This window comes from Pelophylax lessonae, assembly GCF_965119305.1.
Source record: "Pelophylax lessonae genome assembly, chromosome: 1".
Classification (NCBI taxonomy): Eukaryota; Metazoa; Chordata; class Amphibia; order Anura; family Ranidae; genus Pelophylax; species Pelophylax lessonae.
Window position 1 is genome coordinate 15493893 of NC_138768.1, and position 19264 is coordinate 15513156.

The 19264-nt window shown below is 44.7% G+C and overlaps 1 protein-coding gene across 1 annotated transcript in view; it reads left to right on the forward strand.

Moving 5' to 3' along the window:
• Window positions 1–8686, forward strand: part of LOC309560233 (vomeronasal type-2 receptor 26-like) — a gene marked incomplete at its 3' end in the record, with an annotated part of 50031 nt that extends 41345 nt beyond the window's left edge. The window contains exons 2-3 of the mRNA XM_082263807.1: window positions 7327–7450; window positions 7785–8686. Coding sequence (XP_082119933.1) covers window positions 7327–7450; window positions 7785–8686 — 1026 coding nt within the window. The remainder of the gene's footprint in view (window positions 1–7326; window positions 7451–7784) is intronic.
• Between the last annotated feature and the right edge of the window lie 10578 nt (window positions 8687–19264).

Here is a 19264-nt window from a genome sequence, read left to right on the forward strand (position 1 = left end):
GATCTGTTGGACCAATTTCTAGTTGCTTATTTGGATGACATCCTCATTTTTTCCAATAACCTAGAGGAGCATCGCAAGCATGTTTGCACTGTCCTTGAAAGATTGAGGCAGAATCGACTTTATATCAAATTGGAAAAATGTGAGTTTGAACAAACCCAGATCCAGTTTCTGGGGTATATTATTTCACCAGATGGAGTAAGCATGGATCCTGTGAAGATTAGAGCAGTAGTAGATTGGCCTGTCCCTGGAAACGTTAAGGAAATTCAAAGATTCATCGGGTTTGCCAATTTCTACAGGAAATTCATAAGAAATTTCTCTAAGGTGATAGCTCCGATTACACAGCTGACAAAGAAAGGGGTGCCCTTTGTGTGGTCATCTAATGCTCAGGCTGCTTTTGATAAGTTAAAGACTCTGTTCACTTCTGCACCAGTATTGGTACATCCCAATCCTGAGCTACCTTTTGTAGTGGAAGTGGATGCTTCTGACTCTGCTGTAGGAGCTATCCTTTCTCAACGAAGCGGTGAAAAGATGCAGCTTCATCCTTGTGCTTACTTTTCTCGTTTAATGTCTTCAGCTGAGAGGAATTATGACATAGGGAATAAGGAGTTACTGGCAATTAAGGAAGCCTTTTCCGAATGGAGGCATTTGCTGGAAGGTACTAAGCATCCTGTGACCGTTCTCACTGATCACAGAAATTTAGAATTCATTTGTTCGGCCAAAAGATTGTCTTCTAGACAAGCACGTTGGTCGCTGTTCTTTTCTAGATTTAATTTTATTATCTCATATAGACCTGGGTCAAGAAATGGTAAGGCTGATGCCTTATCACGGATGTTATCGGGGCCTTCCCAGGAGAACCATGCTGAATGCACTATCCTGCCTCAAAAGAACTTCCTAGGTGTCACAAGTTCAAAGGCATTCTTGAGTCTCCTCAAAGAAGGTTACGAGAATGACTCACTCCTCAATAATCCTCCTATGGACATCAGTCTTGAGTTCAAGAATGGCTTTTGGATTAAAACGCATCGCCTCTATGTACCTGAGTCTGCTCGGGTTGAAGTCCTCCGGTTGAGTCATGACTCAAAACTTGCTGGACATTTTGGAGTTTCTAAAACAGAGGAACTTTTATCACGCTCCTTTTGGTGGCCTGGGTACAAGAAAGATGTTAAAAGGTATGTAGCCTCGTGCTTGACCTGTGCACGCAATAAGACACCCCGAGCTTCTCCTTTGGGGTTGCTCCAACCACTCCCTATCCCATCAAAACCATGGGGGTCAATTTCTATGGACTTTGTGGTTGATTTACCCCCCTCAAAAGGAATGACCACTATCTTGGTGGTCGTTGACCGCCTCACCAAGATGGCTCACTTTATACCAGTTAAGGGGGTACCCTCTTCGGAACAAACTGCAGAGTTGATGGTTCGAGAAGTCTTCAGACTACATGGAATTCCTGAAGACGTTGTGTCAGATCGAGGAGTACAGTTTACTTCAAAGTTTTGGAAAAGCTTTTGCTCAGCTTTAGGAGTAGCAATCAACCTGTCTTCTGCTTTTCATCCTCAGTCTAATGGTCAGACTGAGAGGACCAATCAAACTTTAGAACAGTACCTTCGATGTTTTGTTAGTTATCTTCAGGACGACTGGGTGGACTATCTTCCCACGGCAGAGTTTTCTTACAACAATTCTAGACATAGCTCAACCTCTCAAAGCCCATTTTTCTTAAACAATGGTTATCATCCAGTTTTTATTCCTGATCTCCCTATCTCAACTCCAATTCCTGCTGTAGCCAACAGATTAACTATGTTGCAAGAGATTCAGGAGAAATTAATTGAGACTTTGAAGGAGGCTCAGGAATCTTACAAGAAGGCTGCTGATAGACATCGCCGATCACTTCCTACCTTTCAAGTGGGTGACAAGGTTTGGTTATCAACCAAAAATTTGAAGGTCCATGTTCCATCTGCAAAGTTGGGACAAAAGTTTGTGGGACCTTTCCAAATTTCTGCTCAGGTCAACCCAGTCACTTTCCGTTTAAAACTTCCCGACAGTATGAGAATTCACCCGGTTTTTCACATATCACTGCTCAAGCCATTTAAGGAAAATCCCTTTCCTGGAAGAATTCTTCCGCCTCCTCTACCTGTTGAAGTACAGGGTGAAGAAGAATTTGTAGTGGAGAGAATTCTTGATTCCAGGATCTTTAGGAATAAATTACAATATCTGGTTCAATGGGAAGGATATGGACCAGAAGAAAATTCCTGGGAGCCAGAAGAAAATGTTCATGCCCCTAGATTAACAAGGGAGTTCCACCAGAGGTTTCCTCTTAAACCTGGTCCTAAGACGTCCAGCGGACGTCCTGGGAGGAGGGGAGTACTGTCAGGACCCGGACTTGAACCTGGGACCTCCATGGTGTCTGGCAATGACTCTACTCGCTGAGCTACCTGGAATGCTGGACAGCTCCCTGGACAAATCCTTGAATGATCCTGCTGTGAATCTTTATTGCCTTGAACCTTGAACCCTTTGCTCCTCCCATGAACTTCCTGTTATAAGCCATGTCTTTGCACTTCCTGGTCGCCAGAATATTGTGCCTTCAACAGCCGATATCTCACTTGTCTCTCCTGCTGCCGTCTGTATCCTTGCTACTATCCGTTATCGACACTTGGCTTGTTCCTCGACTACTCTTCTGTTTGATCCCAACCTGCAACTACTGGTTACCGACCTTTGGCTACTCCTTGACTACGCTTCAGCTTAATCCCTATCTGCTACTGGACTCTGACTTGCTCACCTCCTGGTGGGGCGATCTTGAGGACCGCGACCTGGTGCTAACACGCAGCAAAATCCATCTCCACCTTCAGGAGCGCTGGTGAAGACCGGTTAGTACTTAGACTCCGCACCTCAGGTGAGCCTGCGTCATCTGCCTGGGTGACCTGTCAGTGTTCCTATCCTGCTGGTTCCTGTGTGCCCTGCGACTGCTATAGCTACTGGTCTTCGAGCCTGACCCCGGATCGTGACAGTTATGGGGTGAAGGCTTCACCAAGATCCAAAGATCGATTTTTCCCCAACTGTGTGACAGGGGCGTCAAATTTAAATTTTTTAAAGCAAGGCCAATTCTTGCTTTCATCAAGAGTACTTCTAGTAGGTTATGGTGTGAAGGCACCACCAACACCCAAAGACCAATTTTTTCACAACAGTTTGACAGAGCATCAAATTTCAATTTTTTTTACAGCAAGGCCAATTCTTGCATTCATCAAGAGTACCTCTAGAAGGTTATGGGGTGAAGGCACCACCAAGACCCAACAAACATTTTTTCCCCAACTGTGTGACAGGGGCATCCAATTTTTTTATTTTACAGCAAGGCCAATTCTTGCTTTCATCAAGAGTACCTCTAGAACAGGGGTAGGAAACCTTTAACCACTTTACCACCGGAGGATTTTGCTGTCTTACGTCCAGGCCACTTTTTGCGATTCGGCGCTGTGCGACTTTAACTGAAAATTGTGCGGTCGTGTGATGCCGTACCCAAACGAAATTTACGTCCTTTTTTTTCCCACAAATAGAGCTTTCTTTTGGTGGTATTTGATCACCTGTGCGATTTTTACTTTTTGCGCTATAAACAAAAAAAGAGCATTTATTTTGAAAAAATAACAATATTTTTAACATTTTTTTATATGAAATTCCCCCCAAATAAATGTAAAAATCAAATTTTTTTTAAATTTTTGGACAATTTGTTTTCTGCTACATATGTTTGGTAAAAAAAATCACGATAAGCGTATTTTCATTGGTTTGCGCAAAAGTTATTGCGTTTACTAACTATGGGAAAGATTTCTGTAATTTTTGGTGTTTTTTTTTAACGCGTAATGGCGGCGATCTGCGATTTTTTTTGCGGGATTGCGACATTGCGGCGGACAGATCGGACCCTTGACTGACATTTTTGACACTTTTGGGGGTACCAGTGACATTACTGCAGTAATCAGTGCTATATATATGCACTGTTACTGTAAAAATGACACTGACAGGGAAGGGGTTAATTTTATTGGAGAGGGAGGGGTTAATGTATGCCTGGTGCTTACTAACGTGTTGGGGGGAGGTGACTGACTGACACAGGGATAGATCGCATATGTTCAGCTATGCTGAACACTGCGATCTGTCACTCCCTGTCACTTAGGAGATCCGCCCGCTCTGTTTACACAAGTGGGCGGATCTCCTCACTCGATTCCCCGACGATCGGGGAAGAGCAGCGGCGATCGCCGCCGCTCCTCCCCTGGCCCGACTCCCGCTGTGACTGAAAACAGCGGGAGCGCCGCCCACAGGGAGAGGAGTCCAGCGACATATGTCTACGTCGCTGGACGGTATCGAGCCACATTGCTGCAGTAGCAGCAATGTGAGCAGTGGCCAAGTGGTTAAGAGGTGAAGAGAGAATTCCCTGGACAACATGTAGGAATTTAAAAATCCCACTGGGGTGGGGGGTTGTGTCATTGTAGTCTTTTAAAAAATATAAATAAACAAAGTATCAAATAAAAAAACATAGTGTGTCACAGCAGTGTCTTCTGCCCTGCTTCAAATCACTCCCCCACCACAGTAGTATCCTCTGCCCCCCCCCCTCTCCACAGCAGTGTCCTCTGCCTCTTTTCACATTATCACCCCCGTAATATACTATGCCCTCCACTGTAGTGTCCTCTTCCCTCCCCACACACACAATTGTAGTGACCTCTGACCCCTCCACACACAGTAGTGACCTCTGACCCTCCCGCACGCATAGTAGTGACCTCTGTCCTTCCCACACACAGTAGTTTCTTCTGCCCCCCAACGGTAGTGTCTTGTGCCCCCCAAAGCAGTGTCCTATGCCCCCGTTTGTAATGCTCTCTGCCCCCCATAGCAGTGTCCTCTGCCATCTCCCTCCTCTATAGTGCCCTCTGCCCCCCATAGAAGTGTCCTCTGCCCTCCCATCCCCCAAAAAATAGTGTCCTCTGCCCCCCTCTGTAGGGCCTCCCATAGCAATGTCATCTGCAGCCCCCCCCCCCCCCCCCACACACAATAGCAGCCAATCACCTGCTAGTTAACCTGCAAAGTTAACTAAAGCGTCTCCTAGTCCCGCCTCCCATCCAGCACAGTGCTGCCTCTCACTCCTCTCTGCTAGAGAAGGGAGAGCAAAATCTGCAGAGCATTGGGGAAGCATCTACACAGGCCTAATCGTGATCTATCTGTCGGCTTCCTGCGATCAACAGGTGGATCGTGATCGACAGGTTGCCGACCCCGGCTCTAGAAGGTTACGGGGTGAAAGCACCACTGATACCCAAAGACCAATTTTTCTGCAACTTAGGGGCATCAAATTTACATTTTTTACAGTAAGGCCAATTCTTGCTTTCATAAAGAGTACTTCTATAGGGTTATGGTGTAAAGGCAGCACCAACACCCAAAGCCCAATTTTTACGCACCTGTTACTTCTATCCAAAGTCTGTGAAACAGACACCAGTCTTTATCTAAAAAAATGTTATTGTTGACCTGAGTGTACTATAATTTGGTGCAAAACTTTGTTATTTCCATCCAAAATCTGCCAAAGAGACACCAGAATTTATCTAAAAAATCCCTAATCTTGTTCCAAGTGCACAAAGTTATAGCCTCATCATACAGACTGACTCACCAAGCCATTGTTTAAAAAAATAAAGAAAGCTTGCAGGGAAAATCAATTTACATGTCATTTTTTTTCTTTATAAATGTCAGTTTTGCTGAAGCAGGTTCTATATATCGTACAAATGCGCCACTTTACTGGCAGACTAAGGGGACCCCCAGGCACTAAGTTTAAAGGAATTTTTAATTTTTATTGTTTCACTCTAAGCATCATTAACCACTTAAGCCCCGGAGGATTTTCCTGCTAAAAGACCAGGGGGTATTTTGCGATTCGGCACTGCGTGAATTTAACGGACGATTGCGCGGTCGTGCGACGCTGTACCTAAACAAATTTGATGTCCTTTTTTTCCCACAAACAGAGCTTTCTTTTGGTGGTATTTGATCACCTGTGCGATTTTTTGATCACGCGCTATAAACAAAAAAAGAGCGACAATTTTGCAAAAATAGCAATATTTTTCACATTTTTTTATATGAAATTCCCCCCAAAAAAAATGTAAAAATCAAAATTTTTTAACATTTTTGGCCAATTTGTTTTATGCTACCTATGTTTGGTAAAAAAAATTGCAAAAAGCGTATTTTGATTGGTTTGCGCAAAAGTTATCGCGTTTACTAACAAAGGGAAAGATTTTTGTCATTTTTGTTGTTTTTTTTTTTAACGCGTAATGGCGGCGATCTGCGATTTTTTTTGCGGTACTGCGACATTGCGGCGGACAGATCGGACCCTTGACTGACATTTTTGACACTTTTGGGGTTACCAGTGACATTTCTACAGTAATCAGTGCTATACATATGCACTGTTACTGTAAAAATACACTGGCAGTGAAGGGGTTAACTTTATTTGGGAGGGAGGGGCTGTGTGTGTCCCTAGGGGCGTGATTCTTACTGTGATTGGCTGTGGCTCTAGCTGTAAGGACACTGATCAACGGATCTACAGACTAGATCCGAGTAATCAGTGTCTTTACAGCGATGAGAATGACAGGCAGCTTGTTTACACAAGCTGCCTGACATTCTCCCTCTTCCCCCGACGATCGCCGAGTGGCCGGCGGACATCGGGTCCGCTGGTCACACGCGCGGGGGGGTGCGTGACCGCGCGGGAGCGGGAGCGCGCCTCCGCGGGCGCGCGCTCGCTCCCCAGACCCTCCCAGGCTAGTGACGTTAATTAACGTCACTCTGCCTGGCAGGGGCTGACCGCCGCAGTAAATCTACTTGCGGCAGTCGGCAAGCAGTTAAATCACTGGTCCTTTAAAAATTATCTTTTTAAAAAACATTTTTTGCATTGATACATGTCCCCCAGGGCAGTAGCCAGGCCCCTATACTCTTTTTATGGCCAGTAACTTGCATATAAGCCTTCAAAATGGGGACTTTTTATTTTTCAAGTTCGTATCCCACAGATTTCAATAATATTTGTTGTTCGGGTCCGAATTTTTGCGATGTTCAAGAGTTCTGGCACAAACCGAACCGGGGGGATGTTCAGCCTATCTCTAGTGGGCAGCTAGCTGGCTTATATGACACCCACAGGCCTGAGATTATCTCTGTTTTTACATCCTGTAAGAAAACTGGTAGAGGGCAGACTTTTCAATCTGTATAAAAAATATGAATCTAAAACCATTAAACACCAAGCGGGTACAAATGGTGAGCATTTTAGTAATAGCCTGGGTATGTCTGATAGGGTCTTCCTAAATATGTGATTGTACACCTGATTGTGATTGTATGTACCAGATGCCGATATCCCGATGTAATGACAGATGTCCTCCTGGATACAGAAAAGCTCCCAAGGGGAGTATCCATGTCTGCTGCTATGGGTGCGTCCCATGTTCTGAGGGGGCAGTTTCCAATGTAACAGGTAGGAATGACCAAAATACAACTGTAATTGTCACGTATGCAGTAGGCAAGAATGGTAATAGCAACTAAACTTTCTGTTGAGTGTCTTAACTAAAAAATGACAAAAGTGGCAAATCATGTACAAGTGTTCCATCATTGAACATGTTGGTGTCTTGGAAAGCATGATGTCTTCATACAACCTTGGCTGCATCCAGTGATGGAGATTTAGCTTAGAGCTGAAGTTGGGGAATTAAGATGTGTTAAATATTTTTTTAAAATACACTTAGAATTTATGTTTCCTGCACTTTTCCTTATATTATATAAATATTTAGCTTTTTCCTCCTTTCTTATTGCAGATAGTGACAGCTGTTTTCAATGTCCTGATGACAAATGGCCTGATGACAAAAAAGCGAAATGTGTATCCAGAACATATGAATTTTTGTCCTATGAAAATGATGTGATGGCTCTGATATTTTCATTGATATCCTTAACATTCTCAGCGATGACTTTATTTATATTAGGAAACTTTATTTATTACTGGGACACTCCAATTGTGAAAGCCAATAACCGGACTGTGAGCTTCATCCTCCTGACCTCCATCTTGCTGAGCTTCCTCTGTGTCTTCTTGTTCTTCGGACGTCCTGTGGATATAACCTGCATGCTGAGACAAATATCATTTGGGATCTTCTTCTCCATCGCTGTCTCTTCTGTTCTTGCCAAGACCACTATTGTCTATATTGCATTTAAAGCCACCAAACCTGGCAGTGTATGGAAAAAATGGGTCACTGTCAAAGTGTCTAATTCTTTGGTCCTGACCTGTTCCTCCATCCAAGTTCTGATCTGTGTTACTTGGCTGTCAGTGTCTCCTCCCTTCCAAGAGTATGACATGCTCTCCTATCCTGGGAAGATCATCATTCAGTGTAATGAAGGGTCAGTTATCGGGTTCTACTCTATGTTGGGTTATATGGGGTTTCTGGCAGCTGTGAGTTTTGTTCTGGCTTTCATGGTGAGGACATTACCGGACAGTTTTAATGAAGCCAAGTACATCACCTTCAGCATGCTGGTGTTCTGCAGTGTCTGGATTTCCATGATCCCGGCCTATCTGAGCACCAGAGGGAAATACATGGTGGCTGTGGAGATATTCGCCATACTGGCCTCCAGTGCTGGAATATTAGGATGTATATTTTTTCCAAAATGTTATATTATAATTTTTAAGCCTGAGCTGAACTCCAGGAAAAAAACACGCTGCAGGAAATAATTATTAAAACATAATACTCAATAGAGAAATCATAAATATCTGCGTGGAAAACATTAAACAATAATGAATTTTATTAATTGTTATATAGAAAGTATAAATAATAATAATCAATTATTTGAACTAATTATCATTAAAGCATTTTAAATCAATGACCTTTCATCATTATATAGATCATTTGATAATGGTAAAATAATTTACTAAAATGTATGTAGCGCATCCCCCATAGGAGCCGCTGATGAATAGGGATCCCCCAGCCTGTACAGCCAGGCACACCACATCTTCCAGCACACTGCAGTCAGGAAACAGTCCAGTGCTTTGTTTTTTTTTGTTTTATTGAGGGGAATAAACTTTGATGGGGATAGGGGTGTTATGGGATGCCCACTTGTTTTAGCAGGACTCTTCAGGTACAACCTCTTCTGTACAATCTTTTTACACACTCCTCAGCTCCTCCAGCAAAACATTTACTTGCAGCTCAAGATTCCCGGGACCAGCTGGCACACTATTGGATGATCTGACAATAGGGCTCAGTCAAATGCAGCAAATGCCCATTACAGGCTGGGGCCGCGGGCCCATTGGTTGTATAGCAAAGTCCTAATGCCTAGCTTTCCTTCTGTGGCTACTGATCCTCATCTCTTCAGGCACTGCCAGCCCACCTGGCTGCAGCTGCCCCTTTCACTAGCCTTCAGTAGCCGATTAATCTTCCACAGTCCTTCCAGACTATCTCTGCATCCATCTCAGACTGCTCTCACGTAGTCCTCTCAGGCTGCCTCTCAGTCCTCTCTGACTGTCTGACTCACCAGCCACCCGGCTGTCTTCTCCCTGGAGATCTCCCGGATGTGCTCACTGGCTCCTGTTGTCCTCACACCTGCTCCCGTGCTACCGGACTTGATTCCTCCTTGGGATATCAGAGGATCCCTCCTGCACCCAAGCTCCCAGGCCTGAGGTCACCCCCCCCCAGACTAAAGGGTTACCCTCAAGGGTCCACCGACAGCCACCTAGCACATCTCCAGCTTCCACCTGAACTTTTTCCTGCCTTCCTGGGCTGACCTTGAGTATTTGAGGGGGCCTGTCCCCTGCCAACCCATCTGTTGGGGATTGGTCAGGGCCCTGATGAATACTCCACACAACTCCTCAAAACCTCCCTCCCATTGTTCTGTAAATTTCTTACAAGTTCCAGAAGTAGGGGGAGGTACCAGAGATGCTGCTTGATGAATCATACCAGCCTTCCCGGTGTAATGTGAGAATTACCTACCCTGTGAGAAAAACTTACTCTCGTCACTTCCGGCCAGGAACAGCTGAGCAGCGCAGCAGTGCGCATGCCCACAGCCCCGAATACCTAATGGAACAGCTGAGGATCAGACTAGTGCGCATGCGCACTAGGATGAAATGATCACGGTGTCCGTGAAAAAAACCTACCCACGCAGCGGTTACATAAAACAGCTGTGCTGCAATATCAGTCATCTCCGCTCCTGTCCCTGTCACTTCCCTGATCTGGGCTAGTAAATATAAAAGCGGCTCTCGGCTCCGTGATTTATCTTTTCATACAGCCGCCGCCGCCTTTATATTTACTATCCGAGATCAGGGAAGTGACAGTGACAGGAGCGGAGATGACTCATATTGCAGCACAGCTGTTTTAATGTAACCGCCGCGTTACACACACTGCCGTGAAACCAGAAGTGACGAGGGTAGGTTTTTCTCACGGGTAGGTAATTCTCACGGAACACCGGATCACTCACCCAACCCAAAATAAAACACAGGCTTGGCTACCAGCCAAGCCAAAACAGTTTACTTACACCAACAAAAAGCCTAACATTTCCTACTCTAGCACATTCAAGGGTGCTAAATGTAATAAAGAAAAGTCAGCTAATATTTATTCACGAGTCACGACCAATTACTAAGACTAACTAAGCTTTTCCCTCCAATCTTTTTGCTTAGGTTCTCCAAATAGAATGTTACCTAACTTGTTTCCTTGCTTTTCCAAATTGGTAGCAATGCTGCCCATGAATTCCAGCCCATCATCATTCCAATGTTCCAGAAATGTTTAAAGGAGGTCACTTTTACTCTGTTGGCCTTTTCATTTGATTTACACCATTGAGAATTCTGGAGAACGGTGAAGATTTGGATACATGTTATGTGATAGGATTCAAGTATTAGCCTTTTGCCATCACTATACTAATGTCCAGTTAATAGAGAGCTATTGAGCGCCTTTCTTGGTAGAATCCTTCTTTTATATGTCATTTTTAAAATGTTGTAATAAATACTACTTTTTATACACCTACCTATGTGTTGAAGTCCTTATACAGTAACATTAAACTCCAATGGGTTTCCAATGATTTCACCAGAATGAAAATGAGGAACAATCTGTAACAGGGACCCAGACAGCAATAAATAACTGACTGGGCTTCTAGTCTTCTTCCACTCTGCTAAAAAAGATGGTTAAACCATTGTCAGGGGGAATCTTTCTAACAGTGCCGGGACAAGGTCATCCAACGCCCAGGGCAAGGATGCCAAACTGCGCCCTCCCCTTTCCTTAGGTTTAGGGTCAAAGCGCCCCCCCATCCCTGCAATAAACCATTGCGCCCAGGGCAACCATTGCGCCCCTCCTGAACACCCCTTGTCCCGGCCCTGCTTTCTAATTGGCTCTCAGATAGTAGTAAAAACCTATGTACCACGGCGCTCAACAGCCACTAAGGATGCCGGACCTTGAAGCTTTCCTTGCCCATAGCTCTGCCATTCAGTGACCCAGCCAGGTGGGCGGAGCCCCGCTCAGCCACGATTATTTTAAATTGGGATAGCAAGCAGGGAGTAAAAAACCGGAACATTGCTTAGTAAAACACCACACACTACACTCACTAAACATTATTAGGCACACATTTAACCCCTTGATCCCCCTAGATGTTAACCCCTTCCCAGCCAGTGTCTTTGGTACTGGGCTGGCTAAAGGAAATATAAATTATAACTGTTTGTGACATCTCATACTATGGCCTGTGGTACCAGTGAAACCTACTGGTGACATTGAGAAACGCACAACCCAACTAAGGTTAGGGAAAGCTCAAATAAAAACTATGTAATCAGTCTGAGGGAGAGCAGAGGCGCCCTGAGCAAAGCCTGATCCGGGGCTGTAGCATGGATGACCACCCAGTCTAAGAGAGGAAGAAAAAACCCAGTCGAAGCAAAAACAAATAGACTCCGGAAGATGTTTGGTGAAGGCAGATTGAGACCGAAAGGATCTAAAAAAAAAAAAAAAAATATATATATATATATATATATATATGAATCAGTCTTTGAATCTATATATTTAGAAAAATCTGGTAATGTGTATTTCTCTCCCCCTCTTGCACTGGGTGGTCATCCATGCGGGTCCTGTTCCCTACACATTTCCCCAACAGCACGGCAGCATTGACCATTGCATATCCTGTGGGCTAAAACAACACGGAATATCCACGCTAAAATGGTAAATAAATAAAAGGAACCATAGAAGTAGCCAGCATAAGTTTTGTTGATTGCAAAATGTAATATATAAAAGTCCATATGCAGCGCTAAAAATAAAACACATAGGAGTCCATAATTCAATCAAAAAGATGAGATCCCATCACCAGCGCAAAAGACAGCACACCACACCGCAGTGCCCAAAAAATCTGCTTACCAGAGCCAAATAAAAGTAAGGCATGCACAGGGCCGTCTTTCCGAATGGGCACTCCCGGCAGTTGCCCGGGGGTCCCACTTGCAAAGGGGCCCCATGCAGGGTGGCAATTTATCCCGGTCTGTCCCCCCCCCCAGTTTAATTTACCTGGTGGTCTAGCCCCCCCCAGACCAGTTTGTTTGTCCGGCTGCTTTAGTTTGTGGCTCTGTGCTGCACTGGTTGCTAGGATGGTCAGGCAACTGGCATCTAGCAACCAGTGACGTCCAGAGGAGAGGACCCAGCATGCACAGCGGAGGAGGATCCTCCTCGTTCACCTCCACGGCTAGAATGGCTCCACCCACCTCCTCCCTCCATGTGCTGCGTGCAGCCGCTGCGGAAGGTAATCAGACTGCTTCTTGATTTTTTTTCTCTCTCTCTCTCCCCCCCCCCCATTTCTGGTTTACATGAGCAAGGGCTTTCATTAGCTGAAAAGACTTTCAGTTCATAATTGATTTTTAATCATCTTGAATACTAATTTCAAAGTTGTCATATTGTGGGTGCGGAGGAACAGCAACCAACTTACATCATTTGAATAATAGAAAACCTTGGGTTGGGGGCTTCTAGGCACAGAATAACAGTTTGAAGGTACTTGCAGTCATGAATATGTTGCATCCATGTTATTTTTGTTGCTAATTTAACCACTTTAAGAGCGGAAGGATTTGCCCCCTTAATGACCAGGCCATATTTTGCGATTCGGCACTGTGTTACATTAACGGACAATTGCGCGCTTGTGCGACGCTGTCCACACAAATAGAGATTTCTTTTGCTGGTATTTGATCACCTGTGCGATTTTTATTTTTTGCACTATAAACAAAAAAAGAGCGACAATTCTGATAAAAAAAAATATTTCTAACATTCTTCTATATAACATTCTCAAAAAAAAAAAATCAAAAATCTAAATGTTTTAACATTTTAGGCAAATTTGTCTTCTGCTACATATTTTTGGTAAAAAAAAATCTCAATAAGCGTATTTTGATTGGTTTGCGCAAAATGTATCGCGTCTACAAACTATGGGAAAGATTTATGTCATTTTTATTGCTTTTTTTTTACTTGTAATGGCGGCGATCTGCGATTTTTTGCGGGACTGCGACATTGGCAAGAATCTACATCACTTTATGAATAAAAAGTGCTTCGTCCTCATCAACAGGGGGACTAGATGCTTTGTTAGGGGGCCACCCTGGTAATTTTTTTTTTTTTTTGCACGGTATCTATACTACACTGAATGTCTTTGAACCTAGGGGGCCACCCCGGTAATTTGTGTTTTGCACGGTATCTATACTTTGTACCTCCTACTCATTCATGGCAGGGGGTGCTGAATGTCTTTGAACCTACGGCTTCCAGATTCCAATATGATTCCCAACCACAGACCCCCTAATTCACTGGCCAAAGATGTAGGGGGAAAGGGCAACAAGGGCACCACATGCTTTGTTAAGGGGCCACCCTGGTCATTTTTCTTTTTGCACGGTATCTATACTTTGTACCTCCTACTCATTCATGGCGGGGGGCGCTGAATGTCTTCCAGATTCCAATATGATTCCCAACCACAGACCCCCTAATTCACTGGCCAAAGATGTGGGAAAAAGGGCTTTGTCCTCATCAACAGGGGGACTAGATGCTTTGTTAGGGGGCCACCCTGGTCATTTTTGTTTTACACGTTATCTATACTTTGTACCTCCTACTCATTCATGGTGGGGGACGCTGAATGTCTTTGAACCATAGGGCTTCCAGATTCCAATATGATTCCCAACCACAGATCCCCTAATTCACTGGCCACAGATGTGGGAAAAAGGGCTTCATCCTCAACAACAGGGGAACTAGATGCTTTGTTGGGAGGCTACCCTGGTCTTTTTTTTTTTTTTTGCACGGTATCTATACTTTGTACCTCCTAATTATTCATGGCAGGGAGCGCTGAATGCCTTTGAACCTACGGGCTTCCAGATTCCAATATGATTCCCAACCACAGATCCTCTAATTCACTGGCGAAAGATGTAGGGGAAAAGGGCTTTGTCCTCATCAACAAGGGGACTAGATGCTTCGTTAGAGGGCCACCCTGGTCATTTTTCTTTTTGCACGGTATCTATACTTTGTACCTCCTACTCATTCATGGCGGGGGGCGCTGAATGTCTTTGAACCTATGGACTTCCAGATTCCAATATGATTCCCAACCACAGATCCCTTAATTCACTGGCCAAAGATGTGGGGAGAAGGGCTTAATCCTCATAACAGGGGGACTAGATGCTTCGTTAGGGGGCCACCCTGATCTTTTTTTTTTTTTTTTTTGCACGGTATCTATACTTTGTACCTCCTACTCATTCATGGCGGGGGGCGCTGAATGTCTTTGAACCTATGGACTTCCAGATTCCAATATGATTCCCAACCACAGATCCCTTAATTCACTGGCCAAAGATGTGGGGAGAAGGGCTTAATCCTCATAACAGGGGGACTAGATGCTTCGTTAGGGGGCCACCCTGATCTTTTTTTTTTTTTTTTTTGCACGGTATCTATACTTTGTACCTCCTACTCATTCATGGCGGGGGGCGCTGAATGTCTTTGAACCTATGGACTTCCAGATTCCAATATGATTCCCAACCACAGATCCCTTAATTCACTGGCCAAAGATGTGGGGAGAAGGGCTTAATCCTCATAACAGGGGGACTAGATGCTTCGTTAGGGGGCCACCCTGATCTTTTTTTTTTTTTTTTTTTGCACGGTATCTATACTTTGTACCTCCTACTCATTCATGGCAGCGTTTCCCCATTCGGGGAGGATTGGAGTGTGCTCTGCCCTGAAAACCTGTCCTTGGTATCTGCCTTATAACTCCTCTTGTCATTTTGTGGACCACCAGGTCTATCTACTCTTGGACCTGTATGTACAGTATATATTGCCTTTGACCTTGGTGTTATATCCATACCTGGCTGATGTTACTACAATATATCTATTACCAATTTTTCGGGCATCTCTTGGCAACATACTCCACCTCCCCATTATGTGTTACCTTTATTATTATTATCTCTTACCTCATTGGTTCCTCCCTTTTTTGAATCATTACTTGGATAATATCCAGAAATAAATGTACCAGTAGCTCCAGAGGAAGCTGTTTTTCTAAGCGAAACATGTAGGGCAACCTGGCTACATGAAACATCTACATACTAGATGTCGCACAAGTGGACCTCAGGAACAATAGAACAACCCCTTTATCATCGTCTATGAGACCTGTAGGATGTGACGTATACACCTTATTTACTCTGTTGTATTAACCTTGTTCTGTATCAACATTGTGATTGTTGGATTACTGTCACATAAGCCTATTGAGGCAATTTATTTCTATGTATGTTTTTTGGTTTGATACCTCTTGTTTTTAATTGTCAATCAATAAAAAATTTATTTTTTAAGCTACTAGTGCCTATAAAGTCCATGCTTCCCCTAACTAATTAGGATGTGGCACTTTCCCTATCTATTTGGCGCCCAGCTATACTGCGTTCTGGTAGCGCATCCCTCAATTTAATATCCTACTCGTTCATGGCGGGGGCGCTGAATGTCTTTGAACCTACGGGCTTCCAGATTCCAATATGATTTCCAACCACAGACCCCCTAATTCACTGGCCAAAGATGTGGGGAAAAGGGCTTTGTCCTCATCAACAGGGGGACTAGATGCTTTGTTGGGGGGCCACCCTGGTCATTTTTTTTTTGCACGGTATCTATTCTTTGTACCTCCTACTCATTCATGGGGGGGGCGCTGAATGTCTTTGAACCTACGGGCTTCAAGATTCCAATATGATTCCCAACCACAGTCCCCCTAATTCACGGGCCAAAGATGAGAAGAAAAGGGCTTCATCCTCATCAACAGGGGGACAAGATGTTCTTTGTTAGGGGGCCACCCTGGTCATTTTTCTTTTTGCACTGTATCTATACTTTGTACCTCCTACTCATTCATGGCAGGGGGGCGCTGAATGTCTTTGAACCTACGGGCTTCAAGATTCCAATATGATTCACAACCACAGTCCCCCTAATTCACTGGCCAAAAATGTGGGGAAAAGGGCTTCATCCTCATCAACAGGGGGACTAGATGCTTCGTTAGGGGGCGACCCTGGTCTTTTTTATTTTGCATGGTATCTATACCAAACCCTCAAAACACATCCCGTTTTCTTTCCTAGCCCCTCATCCCTAAAAACATACCTGGCTCCTGTCATTGGTCCAGTGCTGTCTCCGGCTTAAGCCCTGATCCCCTCACTTCCTGCTTTTACAGGAGAAACTGAGGGCACCAGATCCATTGGCTCCTACTGCTGTCAGTCACACCCCTGTAGGAAGGTAGGGAGGTCATTCTTTTTTTTTTAATAAAAGACTTTTCATAAGTGTGGTATCTGCATTTTCTTTTGATCAATGAGAAATAAACCAAGAATGCTATGTACTCCCTACTCAGTCTTGTGGGGATGGGGGGAAGTTCTCAATGTTTTTGGACCTAAAGGGTTTCCAGATTCCAATAAGACTCCAACCCACAGACCCCAAAAACCACTGGTTAAAGATGTGGGGAAGAGGGCTTTGTCCTCCTGCTGCTGTCACACTCCTGTGGGGTGGGAGTGGGGCCATTGCATACTGGGGCCGTGTGTGTGTCTATGGATGCACACAGCCTGCCTTGGGAGCGCATGCACTCAGGTGCCTCCTGGTGCCTATGGAACCAGCCAGAGCAAGGAGATGGTGACAGAGCCAGCAGAGGATTGCCAGAATAGCAGAACGTGGTGCTTTTTGTGCAATATTGTTACACAGAGCAGGTAAAAAATGAACTAAGGAATGAACTAAAAATGAAATAATGAGAAATAATGTTCTTTAGCATGAAAAATACATTCCACATTAATAATTATGCTTCCAAAATTAGTGTGTGCTTTAAATTGCCTTTAGAATTGTTTGTTTCTTCTTGCTGGAGGCTGCCATTTTTCTGAAGCCCAGAGCCCCTAAGCAGCAGTAAATCTTTAGGTCTCTACAAAATCGGCATAGTGCCTAAAAAATAGAGAGCAACTGAGCATGTGCAGGGCAGGGTGATACAGTGGGGTTGATTTACTAAAGACAAAAAAAGACTGCACTTTACAAAAGAACAGTTGTACTCTGCAAGAACTGTTTCTCCAGAGCATAGTAAATGAGGGGAAGCTCAGCTGACTTCAATCAGCCAATCATGTGCAAGAAAAATTGCTGTTTTTTTTTAAAATTTTCCATGCATGGAGAAGAGACGATTGAGGGGGGATATGATATCAATGTACAAATACCGTACTGGTGACCCTAGCATAGGGAACAAACTATTCAGCGAGAGGGAATTTATTCACTTCAGGACTGGAAGAATTAACCCCATTAATGACCAGGCAATTTTTTGCGATTCGGCACTGCGTTACTTTAATAGACAATTGCACGGTCCTGCGCCGCTGTACACAAATAAAATTGATGTCCTTTTCCCCCCACAAATAGAACTTTCTTTTGGTGGTATTTGATCATCTCTGCGATTTTCATTTTTTGCACTATAAACAAAAAAGAGCGACAATTCTGAAAAAACAAAAAAAAAAACTATATTTTTCACTTTCTGCTATATAACATTCCCAATAAAAAATAAATAAATAAATAAAAATCTAATTTTTTCATAATTTTAGGCCAATTTGTATTCTGCTATATATTTTGGTAAAAAACAAATCCCAATAAAAGTATTTTGATTGGTTTGCGCAAAAGTTATCGCGTCTACAAACTAGGGGAAAGATTTATGTAATTTTTATTTATTTAATTTTACCAGTAATGGCGGCGATCTGCGATTTTTAACGGACTGCGACATTGCGGTGGACAGATCGGACCCCTAACTGATATTTTTGACACTTTCTCTCCATCACCCCCTCTCTCTCTCTCTGTCACCCCCTCTCTCTCTCTGTCACTCCCCCTCTCTCTCCGTCACCCCCTCTCTCTCTCTCTGTCACCCCCCTCTCTCTCTCTGTCACCCTCTCTCTCTCTCTGTCACTCCCTCTCTCTCTCTGTCACTCCCCCTCTCTCTCCGTCACCCCCTATCTCTCTCTCTGTCACCCCCTCTCTCTCTCTCTCTCTCTGTCACCCTCTCTCTCTCTCTCTCTGTCACTCCCCCTCTCTCTCCGTCACCCCCTCTCTCTCTCTGTCACTCCCTCTCTCTCTCCGTCACCCCCTCTCTCTCTCTGTCACTCCCTCTCTCTCTCCGTCACCCCCTCTCTCTCTCTCTGTCACTCCCTCTCTCTCTCTCTGTCACCCCCTCTCTCTCTCTCTGTCACTCCCTCTCTCTCTCTCTGTCACTCCCTCTCTCTGTCACCCCCTCTCTCTCTCTGTCACTCCCTCTCTCTCTCCGGCACCCCTCTCTCTCTCTGTCACTCCCTCTCTCTCTCCGTCACCCCCTCTCTCTCTCTGTCACCCCCTCTCTCTCTCTGTCACTCCCTCTCTCTCTCTGTCACTCCCTCTCTCTCTCCGTCACTCCCTCTCCGTCACCCCCTCTCCGTCACCCCCTCTCTCTCTGTCACCCCCTCTCTCTCTGTCACCCCTCCCTCTCTCTCTCTGTCACCCCCTCTCTCTCTCTCTCTCTGTCACTCCCTCTCTCTCTCTTTGTCACCCCCTCTCTCTCTCTGTCACTCCCTCTCTCTCTCTGTCACTCCCTCGCTCTCTCTGTCACCCCCTCTCTCTGTCACCCCTCCCTCTCTCACTGGGGGGGGGGCGCCGATACAGCTCCTCGCCAAGGGCGCTGGAGACCCTAGGTACACCTCTGCCCCTGCTGAGTGCCGCCATAGCAAGTTGCTTGCTATGGGGGAAACGTATGCATGCTCGCTCCTAAACCCCAGTCTGTGTGTCCATTGACACAATTCTCTATACCCAATGAGGAGAGAGAGAGAGCTAAGAGAGCAGCAGGT